Genomic DNA, 13,123 nt, shown 5'->3' on the forward strand with positions numbered 1-13,123 from the left:
TATTATTATTATTATTATTATTAACCTTTATTTATAAAGCGCTGTAAATTTACACAGCGCTGTACATACAATCTTTTTAATTGGACGGTTCCCTGCCCTCAGGCTTACAATCTAAAAAGGCACGACACAAAGGGAGTGGTGGTGGGGAAGGGGCCTCTTTAGTAGGATAATACATATAAAATACATAGCAATACAGGAAATGATTCAATAAAACAGGCAACAAAAGAACATCAAATAGCAAGTGACGATTATGCAATGCCTGGGAACGCTGCCCTGAACAGGATGGTCTTCAACTCCATTTTGAAGCTGGTTTCTAGACATCTATTTCTATAGATGCCTGTTAGTAAGCTCCACAAACATGGTTAATATCTTACAATAGTATTTAAGGCTTTGAAAAGGTAGAGTTCCTCCTCCTACGGAAGCTGTAAACTCGTAATGAAATAATGACAGAACAGAAAGCAAACACATTCTAAGCTGCATTGTGAGTATTCTGCTTAAAACAGAAAATTTACAATGTGTGTGGGTGGCATATGATAAACAACAAAGCAACCATAAAAACATTAAAAGCAGTGGCAGACATAGGAAATAATGATTGTAAAACAAGAGGAAAAATGCAAGAGTTCAGTACTCTCTTGCATTCTATGTAACATGCAGCTTGTTCCTATGTCTCTATACTTGCAAATATGTCCTGCTCTGTTTAGTGGGGTTTACTCCTTAGATAGCTTGCATAGAATTGCAATCTAAAAATTACAAGCTGGAAAGTAAAATATTTAAAATATAGCATTCTGCTATGCTGGTGTTCTGCTCAAATGCCTTTATGAGCCAGATGAAAAAAAAAAATCATTTGTTGCCATTTAGGAACTTGAATGTTTTAGGGTGAATTCCTAAGCACACAAATTAAGGACCAGACACCATTGAACACTGTGTGGTTTACTTCCAAATAGTTATATACAGTATTGCACAGCTAGTTTAAATGTTTAAAAAAGCTTTTAAAAACTTTCTTTGTGGGTATTATTTTATGACTACTAATAACTTTGTCTCTTCTCTTTATAGATGTACTTTTGCAGTTGCCAACCATGATTTTGTAGAAGCTTACAAATGTCAGACTGTTATAGTACAATATCCTTTTACTTTGATTCCATTTAAAATTTGCAGTGCAAATCTTGGCTCAGACTAAAGACCTACAGACTTGGCACAACTAAGGGTCTATACAGACCGGCACTTTATGCTGGCCTGTGGGTGGAGTCTGGGCACAGCATCCTCACACTGGATGCCGTAACTCCACTCTCATGGTGCCTTATTGGTGCATGCCAGTCCACACAGTGCGCACCATAATGACACACCTCCGGCGCTGCATCCACATAATGCAGCGCTGAAGGGGCGTCATAAAGCCCTGCTGCTGTGGCTGTGACACTCCTTGGAGGGTGTAAAAAGGAGCTGCTTTTTGTGGCTTCTTTTTGCACTCTCCAGAGGCTGGATTGGGACCGTGGCACGAGATTACTGCTTCCCTGAGCTGGCCAGTAAAGGAGTGGCTGCATGCCACCCCTTAGGGGCAGTCTGGAGAGCCCCTAAGTGAGCAACTCTAAACTGACGACCAAGCTATTGCTTTCATTTTCTGGGAAGGATAGTTCACCTGTAGTTGAATGTAACAGAAAGAGATGCAGGTTGTTAGGTAACCAGTCAAATGTGCACAAAGTTTTGGCTGTATGGAATGTGCAGCTACTTTTAAGGTATTCCATAACACAGGAAAGGAAGTCCTCCAACTACCAGGCCTAATCTGGCCTGCAACATACCTATATTCAGCCCATAAAGCTCTATTCCCCTCACCCCACCCCACAGTTGAGGAGATCCACCCACATATTGATCACCTTCCATTTGAAATGGCAAGTGGCACATGGTTGAGTCCGATTATTGCCTGAGATATGAGCTGACAGCAAGATACCTCCCCCACTCCCATGCTTGCACTCTGGATAGCAAATGTGAGTGGAGATGGAAGGGAGATTCACCTTGTTATTCCCAATCTCAGATTATAGAAAACCATAGGATTCCCTTTCTTTCCACATCTTGTTCATTTTCTCCATGTGACATATATTTAAGTGTATCTATGTGTGGAAATGTCCCTGTTATTTCCAATCTGTGCAGAAAAGAGGAATATTGGGAGCAGGAAAAGCCAAGATAGCCTTTGAGGAGGTGGTTTGGAGGTGGATAAAACCCCACCTTGTGAAATGTAATCCATTCCATTGGCCAAGGAACACTCAATCCAACACAATTCCCCACTCCCATTTTGGATGAAATGACATTCCCCTTTAAGGATTATGTTTCCTTTTGCTGTCCGTGGCATCTGGTGCATTAAGTATCTTTTACCATCTTAGATTGATCTGGAAGCTATGGCCACTTCTAGAGTACGGTTCTGTCTTCCATGCTTTAGTAGCTTCCTTTGTGAACAGCTGTAATATTTTGAGGGTGCCTGATCACTCTTGACATTGTTGTTGGTTTTTGGTTTCACAGTATACTGCTGTGATACTGAATCACTTGCATCAAATTAGAAATCACAATGTATCAAATTTCCCTAAACCTTACACATCTTTCCTGAGAGCGTTTCAAGCACACAAGGAAGAAAATTGGTAAGTGTCTGGTAACATAATTATGTGGCTAGAAAAATGAGTGTTCTGTCGCTTCACATGCAGTATATCACTCCTCAATAGAAATGAATATTTTGCTCTCAGCAAATGCCATTGCTTCTCTTGATGTCAAAATAACATTATGTGCATTAGGTGATGTCTCTGTGTGTTTTATCCAAACTTGAGTTAATGGTCAGGAGAATACTAAATGTTATATAAAAAATAGTTACTCTTTGCCAACCTGGAAATATTGAAAACTGAAGCAGAAAAAATGGGTTTTGATAAAGACTGGAGAGAGGCAGAATCAAACAATGCCCAGAAAGAGGTACCAGGGGAGGTGGAGAAAGGACTGATTTATGTGTAGTGGGGGGTGGGACTTGGGGCTGTGTTTTGAAGAGATGTTTAGAGGAAGCTCCCTTGATAGACACATATCAAGGAGTTCAGCAAAGAGTGCAAGGAGGCCGAAATTGCAAGCTTGATTTCATTTGTTTAAAGCAAGCCCTGACAACTGGAAATGTGTTCTGCTTGCAAGATCTTTTATGTAGCCCTTTGGCATCCCCAACAGAAGGGGTAATTGTGACCCAAATAAGAATCTGAAGTGCCCATCAGACACCACTTGAGCACATTTGCACTTGGGAAACATGGGCTTTCTCCAGATCCAGAAATATTTTTGTGTGGCCAAGAGAAACATCTATTAGCTACAATGAATTGTCTCTCAGTGTATTGTACAGATGACTTTGGTTGTGTTTGCTGACATACTTAAAATTATGCTGCAAACCAGGCATTGGAAACATTTGACCCTCCAAATGTTTTTGACCTCAAGTCTTTTACAGTTAGCTATGCCAGGTTGAGCTGATAGGATTTGTAGGCTGAAACGTCTAGAGGGCTGGAGGTTCCTCACCCCTCTTATAGAGTATTTTTAGACCTGGACTCCATTATTTGCACAGTTAACAGTATGTACATTTGTTTTCCAGGGCTTTGCCTATTATGTATGCAGTAGCACTTGATCTTCGAATTTTTGCTAATAGCGTAAGTCCTAATTACTAAGTGCCAAGGAGATGACTGTGGATAGGGGGTGCCTGTATACACATGCACACACACAAAAGAGTTGATGGGACATACAATGTCTAGGGCAGGGAACCGTCCAATTAAAAAGATTGTATGTACAGAGCTGTGTAAATTTACAGCGCTTTATAAATAAAGGTTAATAATAATAATAATAATAATAATAGGTGGAGCTGGCTCAAGACAGCCACCATTGCATCTTCTTTATGAGACGTCTGACAAAATTTCCAAAGACTGCCAGGAAGAACAGACTATTTAAAATTCATGGAACAAATCATATCATTATATTATGGGCCTTGTTTATCATTTAATTTGTGTGGTATTTCCTCAGAATTTCAGGGTTTGACAAGGGCCAAGCATATTATTCCTGGTTTATGGTAACTTAGAGCTTTATTTTTTTACCAGAGAGAGAAATGGCCTTATGGGAATACAGTATGCCTACGCCATATGCAGGCTTGCCGTACGTGTGTTTGAGCTCACGCATATGGCAAACTGTGGAGGACAAAACGGCACAGGGGCCACATGTGAAGGGGCCACTGTACAACAATTATTGTACTTATAAGAGAGCACTGTGGGCTCTTTCAAATCATTTTTTAAAAGGAGAATGTGGATTTGAGAAAACATTGTTGGAAAGAGAGAGTTCAAACAGGCAGTCTGTGCTGAGTTTATGAATTTTCAGAACTATTTTACTCCTATTGGCAGTGGAGGCAGGTGTTCTCCCCCAGGTTGTGCTGGCATAGTAACTACATTTCTGAACTGGAAGAGTTCAGGATCTGACATAAACTCATCACCTTCCCTTCAAGTTTGCCCCTTCTTCACCCATTTTAGGCTGTTCTGCTGGTAGATCATCTGGTTTCAGAAGGGCATTTCTGCCAGCAAAAGCACACTGTGCATAATTCTGATCCCATACAGCTAACATATCATTTAGTGAGGATTGTGTTGCCTGACAAGTGAATTTTGTCTTTTGTATCATGACAGGCTGACCAACAGCTGGCAAAGAAAGGCAAAGGTAAAGTTGGGGACATGTTGGAAAAAGCAGCAGAACTCCTGATGAGCTGTTTTCGAGTATGTGCCAGTGACACGTGAGTGATGCTCATCTCTGGATCTGGAGTTCATTGCTTCTTTAGACAAATCATTAACAATCCTCATTTAGGGAACAGACTTTTTTTATGAGGATGTTTTCCTCAGTCTTGATTTGTTTAATTTAAAATTAAGGGAAAATATTTTTTACATTAATCTTACCCAATTTGGTACCATCCAGATCTTTTGGACTAAGGTTCTGGTAATGCTTAAAAATTGGCCATAGTGGCTTGGGAGTTATAGTCTAAAACATTTCAGGGGTGCCAAGTTGGGAAGGCTACCATATGTGCCCCAACCTTGACCTCTCATCTTACGCTGAGAGAAGATGTTGGGCCAAGAACACACAGTAAATTTTTCAGGTCCAAATTGCCATCTCTGAAGTCCTTCCTTTCTTGTCACTATTATTAGAAATTGTCATACCTATTGTTTTCCATACTGTTTCTGCACTTCCTGTTCTTCAAGTTTCTTGTGTGGTATAGCATTTTTAAGGAGTGGCAAAATTAAGAGAAGGAGGTTTGGGTGATTAGGGACAGTTTTTTCTGAAGTTAAAAAAATAAGTTGTCCATTATTCTGGTAAAATTTCCAAGTGGATCTGCCTTTGCATTCAAGAGCCTCCACACATCCAACTGGGAATGGGGCATTACTGTTACTCACTCTCTGAATACCCACCTCCCCAGAATAAATATTTGAAAACATGATTTAAAAGCTTAGGGTAGGGATGAAAACCTTTAAACTGTCAGATGTTTTGGGCTAAAGTTTCTTACCATTTCCCTTATTTACTGCTAGCTGAAATCCAAATCTAGTAGAAGTTCAAAGATTTCCTGGTTTAGATATTTTAATTAAAAAAAACTTCTTTCTTTTAAAATAGCAATTTGGTTTTGTTTCTAATTATTTTACAGTCGAGCTGGCATTGAGGATTCCAAAAAGTGGGGCATGTTGTTCCTGGTGAATCAGCTTTTTAAAATTTATTTTAAGGTATGATCCTTGTCAGGTTTTTCTTCTTGTTTTTGTACTTCTAAATGTAGTTCACTGTTCTGTGTAGTCTTCCTTTTTCTAACATCACTGTCGTTTCCAGATCAACAAACTTCACCTCTGTAAACCGCTGATAAGAGCAATTGATAGCTCAAACCTTAAAGATGAATACAGCATGGCACAAAGGGTTACTTACAGATATTATGTTGGACGGAAAGCCATGTTTGACAGTGATTTTAAACAAGGTACTAATTCTAACTTTTTCTTTGTATTACCTTTTTTTGCTCGAAGTATTGCATATCTTGATATGCTCTGAACATTTTATTTTGATACATCTGTTGTATGGAGCATTGTTACAGTGTTGCACTGATTCTTCTCCATGTTAGTTACAGTGGTACCCCGGGTTACGAATTTAATTCGTTCCGCGGCGCCATTCGTAACCCGAAAGATTTCGCAACCCGAAAAAGCCATAGCCGCTAGCACTGGAAAGCCGCGATTTCGTGCGAAAAAGCGCCGAAAAGCACCAAAAATTTTTTCGTAAGCCAAAAAAAAAAAACGTAACCCAAAACAGGTTTTTCCTATCTAATTTTTTCGTATCCCGGAAATTTCGTAACGCGGTCATTTCGTATCCCAGGGTACCACTGTACTTTGAAGCTAGAGATGATAGGGATTGGTTGGCCTTATTAAAGTTCTGTGTAAACATAATGCTACCAAGTCTTTTCCTAACTATGGTTAGGATGTCAATAGTGCTGTGGGCTCTTGTACTTCTCCCTCCTTTTTTCAGAGACAACTAAAGTTTGTATTATACTGTATATGTACTGATGTTTTTACTAGCTAAAGTTAATTGTAACCATGGTTAGAAGTGAGTCGAGGGGGGTTGTGTTAGTAGTGACAGAAAGATAATCAGTTAGTTCCTAAAGAAGTTGTCCATATGAGAATTGAAGCTGAAGGAAGCAAGCAAGGCCAAGGGGCACTTTGGTTATGCAATAGTTACCTGGTAATTTCAGCACTGAATCAAGGAGCATGGATTCAAATTAATCTTTTACCTGTGGCTTGCAATGACATTTCAAAATATTACTTTCTTTCTTTGGTTGTATTTATACACAATTCCAATGCTTTTTGTGAAGCAGACTTTTTTAAAAAAAAGCAATAAAGAGATGATTTTGTTTCAGATTAGGCCAGGCTTGATTACAGGTGTTCAGAAGAGGTTCAAGCATTGGATCGTTCTGAAAAGAAGAGGTGGGGGCATCCCACCCCACTTTGAGTACTTATTTGAGTGGCAAATATTGGCATGCAGGGGATTGTTCCCATATAGGGAAGTTGATATGTATATTGATAAACAGTGCTGTTTAATTGACTGGTTGAGCAAACCAGTCTTCAGTACAATAAATAATCTTTTTGGTGGTATGGGGAAATGGATGGTGGCAACTGACACCTCCAGTGATTTTATTTCAGCAAGAATACTTAGGAAACAGTTAAATATGGGAGAAAAAACCCTGAACTTCCAAAATGATGCTTTGCCTTGATTTTACTAAAAATTGGATTGCTGTAATACATATTTGCTGGTGGCATCTGTGACCTACTATGGTGCTTATCCTTTTTTTATGTTTACAGCTGAAGAATATCTATCTTTTGCCTTTGAGCACTGTCACCGCTCCAGCCAGAAAAACAAAAGGATGATCCTGATTTATTTGCTACCAGTGAAAATGTTACTGGTAAGTGGCATCCCAATGTATCAACATGCTGTGGCACTTTCAGAGGTGGGAGACAGAGCTTGTATTTACTGAGGTGCCCAGCGTTAATATTGTGCATGACAAGACTGTACAGTATGTGACCCACCAAGCTGAATGTACCCAACCAGCTATGATCAGTGTCTTATCATGTGCTTTGATAATGTTTCTCCCTTTTTAGTTCCAGAGAAGCTGGAAAAGGACTAAATCAGTTAAGAAAGGACCACCTGTTAAGAACAGAGCTTGGGGATGTTGCTCTTATTACTAGAGCTTCTAGAATCCTCCAGCTAGCATGGCCACTGGCTGGAAATTATTGTAATGAAAAGTAACATTTCCAAGTACTGTAATTCCCTGCCATAAGGGGTAGAAGTCTGTACCTATTTTGCCGTCTCCTAGCTTTGGTTTATGATATTATACATACATACTCATGTGTCTGATTTGGGCAAAATGTAACTTAAAACATAGGTGGCTCTTACACTCAAAGAACATGGATTACACTGGGGGCTGGTAAATTAGAGAACCTCAGAGCAGTTAACCATATAATGGCTGTATTATTTTTTTAGGCTGATTAGTTGCTTACCTATTTAATACTGTTACTCAGTTTGAAATTATGTTTGGATTTCAGGGCCATATGCCAATGATACAGCTTTTAAAAAAATATGACCTCATGCAGTTTGCAGAAGTCACAAAGGCTGTGAGGTAAGATGCATATTTTAAAAGAATGCTTGTAATTCCTTTTAGTAAAGCATTAAATATTTTTTTATATTACAGAGCAGCTAATTTAATTGTTGAATAGCACTGGAGCACTAGTGTGGCTTCCAAGGGAGCAGGATCTCCTTGGATATTGTCTCAGGATAAATGCAATGGTGAAGCAATGTTTTTCTTTGCACAATTTTGCATAGGGTAAGCAGTGTGGAATGTAAAAGCCAAACATGGCCCTAGCTACTCTTATTGATCAAGACACATCTTGAGACAGGCTGTAGTTAACAGGATCTAGTAGTGTACTTCTAGGGGCGGAAGAGTGGAATCTAGCAGAACTGGGAGGAGTCAATCCCCCATCCCCACTGCAACCCCCATGTGTCCTGAAAACATATCTTAAAAACTTGGGAAGCCTTTAGAGTTTTGGTGGTATAGAGGGTTGCAGAGAAGAGAGAAGGGTGCAGGTCAACATCTGATATACTGTAGCACGGCTAGTGCAGAGAGCCTGCAAATTCATCTCTTTAGCTAGATTATATAATGTCAGACTGCAGGCAAGAATTTGTATATACTGAATGTATTCACTGACTTATTTACTGCTATTGTGTCAGGGAAAATCCAGAAAGAACACAGCTTTCCCACACCCTGTCTTCATGTTCCATACCTAGCATGAATTTTCCTAGAAATACTTCTTAAAAGGACTAATTTTTAACCTTCTAGCGAAGGGAATCTTCTTCTGTTGAATGATGCTCTAGCAAAACATGAGACCTTCTTTATTCGTTGTGGAATCTTCCTTATCCTTGAGAAGTTGAAAATAATCACCTACAGGAATCTCTTCAAGAAAGTGTAAGAAGAGTATCATTCTTTCTGTCTGAAAAGTCAGTCTGTGATACACATGTTGTCATTAGGGGAAAATGTTACTGCTTGGACTTGTGTTATAGTTCCTTTACAGTTTTCCTATAATTAGAAGATATTCTGTTTTTTCTCTCCATATGGCTGGATTCAAATCTGAGACAGCTGTACTAACAGCACTTTGACACAATTTCTGCAAATTTAGTACTTATTATTTCTTTTCAGATTTGTTATTGGATTGACATTGAGCTGTGAGTGCTATTCTAAAATAGTACTATTCAAAGTAGTGGTCCCTGGATTGTTGCCAGTCCTAGCCAGTGAATGTCAATCCCTGGCATGTTTCCAGGAAAGAAAGATGCAATTGTACTTGATGAGCACAAATTTAGTGCCAGTCCCTGAAACACTGGAAAAAACATAACTCTCAGTCTTCTACATCAGAAGCATTGGTCTAAGGCTAAGCCAACATACTGAAGCTTGTAGCCCTCCCTATGTTGTTAAACCTTGAGTGCTGGCTAGCCTGGTCTGGGGTGATATAGTTCATCCACATTGTAATGAATCACTGTGCTCTTACAGATTTTTGTGAAAAGACTGTTGTGTTCACTAAAGATAAACATGGTTATATGTTCAAAGATCTAGCCATGTTAGTCTGGAAAATCAGTATGCAAAGGGATCTTGTAGCATCTTTGAGACTAACTGAAAGAGAAAAGTTGGTAGCATAAACTTTAGTCTACTTCCCCAGATGCATGGGGTACACTGGAAAGTCCAGGAACAGACTTATATAGCAGTCAAGCTCATGCTACCAAGATCCCTCTTTCAGTTAATCTCAAAGGAGTTTTTGCATAATGTGTATGTATGTGAAGAATAGTATGTATAGTATATGCAATAAAATAAGGATTTTGGGGAGGGGATGAGAAACTGGAATGGTGGGAAAGACTGGTGACTTGCTGAATATTTAAAGGGATTTTTAGAAAGGCTGGTGCATATGACAGAGATTGAGAGCTTGAGTCTGTAAAAGTTAATATGAGAGAGAAGAGGTGAATTAGGAATTAGAGTGTTAAATCAGTAATCTTTATCTGTATGTTGAAGTTCTGTTTAATAAATTAATTTTTGTATTATAGTTTCTGCCTCTGAGAACACTATAGTTGCGTTATCATGATGTAGATGAATTCAGACAAAAGGTGTCTCTGGTGGCAGCAGTGATTCAAGGATGGTTGTGTCCAGTGGTGGAATAATAAAAATAAAATCTTGCATAGGAACTCCAAGGACATCTAGGTCCCCACATTTGGTGCCACAGTGGTAGGACAGATGGATGACGTTCACAGTCACATCCAATTCTGAATCTGAGCTGAAATGAGAAAATTAGGTTGGATCAGTAGGTTGTGATGTGGACCAGTATATTGTGATGAGTCCACACGTATTTTCCCAAGGAAGTAAAAAGTTGAATATTGTCTTACTCTAAGAAAAATAAATTGGCAGTTAGAGGATAGAGATGGTAGGAGACAACATAGATTTGAGTTACTGAATAGTATAGCTAGTACTTGACATGTACAGTGGTACCTCGGGATACGAAATACCCACGTTACGAAATTTCCGGGATACGAAAAAATCCCATAGGAAATAATTGTTCCGGGTTACGAATGTTTTTTCGGGTTACGAAAAATTTTTTGGTGCTTTTCGGCGCTATTTTACACGAAATCGCGGCTTTTCCCCATTAGCGCCTATGGCATTTCGGCTTACGAAGGCTTTTCGGGTTACGAAAGCGGCCGCGGAACGAATTAATTTCGTAACCCGAGGGAGCACTGTACTTTCTTTTTCCCCCCAGGTATTTATTGCTCAAAACTCATCAGCTGTCTCTAGATGCCTTTCTGGTGGCCCTGAAATTCATGAAAGTTGATGATGTTGATATTGATGAAGTCCAGTGTATTCTAGCCAACCTCATATACATGGTAAGCATGGAAACTCATTGCTCATGGATAAAAACACTAACCAAATACATTTTTTGATATTGTGGGCAGTAGATTCACTGGATTTGATCCAGATTTAATTTAACTTAGAGCAGACCCACTGAAATCAGTTGGGCTTTGCTTTGTTATAGTTAACTTGAGTCTCATTGGTTTTGGTGGATCTTTTGTAGTTATGACTAAGTTTAGATCAAATCCACTGACTCTAGATTCTGTTTGGGGACACTGGTACTTCATTTTTATATTCTCTAACAAACAGCAACCATCTGTGTGTTTCAAGAGCGTAGAAGCTGGACACCTTTTCAGCCAGAGGTTTTTGTGTAACACATAGTGTCTGGCACATAGTGACTGTCAGTAGCATATACAGGTGGAAGTTAACACTATACCTGTGTTTTATATTAGCTTGCTGCAGATGTTGGTATTTCCTTTCTCTCTCTGCAACAACCACTGTTCTCCCTGGATGTACCATAGGGCCATTGACGCCCCCAATTCAAGAAGCCCTTTTGTGCTTGGGGAAGAGTGGGGAGAGAATTGCAGAAGTATCTGGGTTTGTCTCCACACAAAATGATTACTGTATTTTCTGGCGTATAAGACTACTTTTTAACTCAGGAAAATCTTCTCAAAAGTTGGGGGTCGTCTTATATGCCGGGTGTCATCTTATAGGGCAGGTGCTGAAATTTCCGAGCCAGATTGGAGAATCTGCGGTTGCTGCATATAGTGGGGGGAGCTCAAAAATGGCCGCGGACGCATCCCCGCCATATGCAGCGATCGTATGAAAGCAGCTACTGCTCTGATAGTCTTGGAGACAGGGAGGGCTGGGCAGGCAGGGAGAGCTGACCAGTCCAAGCAGGCTTTGTATACAACAAGGTTTCCTGCTAAGTACCTGCATGTCATAAGCATTTGAATTTAAATTACCATATTGAAATCAAATCTGATGTTTTTTAAATTTTTATTTGGTGTGCGTTGGAAGAGGGTAGTCTTATACAGCAAGTATATCCCAAACTCTATATTTTAACTGGAAAAGTTGGGGGTCGTCTTATACGCCCAGTCGTCTTATACTCCAGAAAATATGGGTATTAGCTGCTGAGACCTCTGGAGGAATCTGGTTGTGGCAAACCTAGACAAATGCTTTTGAAATCCCTCCATTTCCTCCAGGCATAAATGGTGATGACTGGAGGGCACTGGCAGCTCTACAGTAGGTTGTTGGTGGTAAATGGCTAAGCATAGTATAGTTTCATGTGCAGAATTCCTGTATTAGTTAAGCCGTGCAGGGTTGCAGCCAGTGTTTATTTTTTCATTTTACTCATAACTAAAGGGGCACCTACTGATAATGTGAAACATCTGAGTCTAAAATGTACATTGCATCAGAGTAGTATGGAAGCAGTCACAGAGCCAGTACTGCCTCATAGCAATATGTAAATGAGCCCCACACTACAAAAAATTTATTTTTTTAAAAAACGAATTCCTCTGTCCCATTATATTGCTAATTTAAAATGTATCTAGTAACATGTTTGTTACAGTTTAACATGTGTACTCAACATTTTGTTAATTGGTTTGCTGTTGTGTCATAATACTGATACAAAGTATAGTGGGCCCTTGGTATCTGGTAGGTTTTGATTCCAGGATGCTCAGTGGATACCAAAATCCGTGGATGCTCATGTCCATTTAAATACAGTGAGGTAGTGGAATGGTTTCACTTATATAAAATGGCAAAATCAAGGTTTGCTTTTTGGATTTTTTTCCCCAATATTTTCAAACTGTGGATGGTTGAATCCGTGAATCAAGAATCCATGGATATGGAGGGCTGACTGTCTGTTACCCTTTAAAGCCATCTCACATTACTTGCTTCCTTTGATTGCAGAATAAGAAAAGTTTCAAATTTGCCTGCCTTTCTATCTACTCTCAGGCACATTAGTCCTCTCCCCATATATGCCATACCCTCCACCTATGCATTCCACATATCAGAGAATCTCACACTAAAGCATAATCACATGCATATTATTGATTTTATCCATATAGTGTTGTTACTTGGAAGTCTTATTCTCATTGAAAGCCTTGGACATAGCTGAAGATTTATGTGAGCTAGACATTTTGTGTAAATGGTCCTAGATTTATGCTACTCTTGTTTATGTATGTGTTTTTTCTG

The 13,123-nt window shown here is 39.4% G+C and overlaps 2 protein-coding genes across 5 annotated transcripts in view; one reads left to right on the forward strand and one right to left on the reverse strand.

Annotated features, from left to right (window-relative positions):
* Positions 1-13,123, forward strand: part of PCID2 (PCI domain containing 2) — an 18,715-nt gene that overhangs the window by 4,798 nt on the left and 794 nt on the right. For 3 of the 4 annotated variants that reach the window (XM_042459326.1, XM_042459327.1, XM_042459329.1), the window contains 10 exons: positions 1,054-1,119; positions 2,583-2,624; positions 3,596-3,650; positions 4,665-4,768; positions 5,666-5,741; positions 5,842-5,983; positions 7,353-7,453; positions 8,094-8,167; positions 8,885-9,010; positions 10,839-10,962. In XM_042459326.1, coding sequence (XP_042315260.1) covers positions 1,054-1,119; positions 2,583-2,624; positions 3,596-3,650; positions 4,665-4,768; positions 5,666-5,741; positions 5,842-5,983; positions 7,353-7,453; positions 8,094-8,167; positions 8,885-9,010; positions 10,839-10,962 — 910 coding nt within the window. The remainder of the gene's footprint in view (positions 1-1,053; positions 1,120-2,582; positions 2,625-3,595; positions 3,651-4,664; positions 4,769-5,665; positions 5,742-5,841; positions 5,984-7,352; positions 7,454-8,093; positions 8,168-8,884; positions 9,011-10,838; positions 10,963-13,123) is intronic. The other variant, XM_042459328.1, reaches the window with a different exon arrangement.
* Positions 10,091-13,123, reverse strand: part of PROZ (protein Z, vitamin K dependent plasma glycoprotein) — a 17,934-nt gene continuing 14,901 nt past the window's right edge. Inside the window, exon 8 of the mRNA XM_042459325.1 lies at positions 10,091-10,361. Coding sequence (XP_042315259.1) covers positions 10,339-10,361 — 23 coding nt within the window. The 3' untranslated portion in view covers positions 10,091-10,338. The remainder of the gene's footprint in view (positions 10,362-13,123) is intronic.

The sequence above is a fragment of the Sceloporus undulatus genome, chromosome 3 (genome assembly GCF_019175285.1).
Source record: "Sceloporus undulatus isolate JIND9_A2432 ecotype Alabama chromosome 3, SceUnd_v1.1, whole genome shotgun sequence".
NCBI classification, from domain to species: domain Eukaryota; kingdom Metazoa; phylum Chordata; class Lepidosauria; order Squamata; family Phrynosomatidae; genus Sceloporus; species Sceloporus undulatus.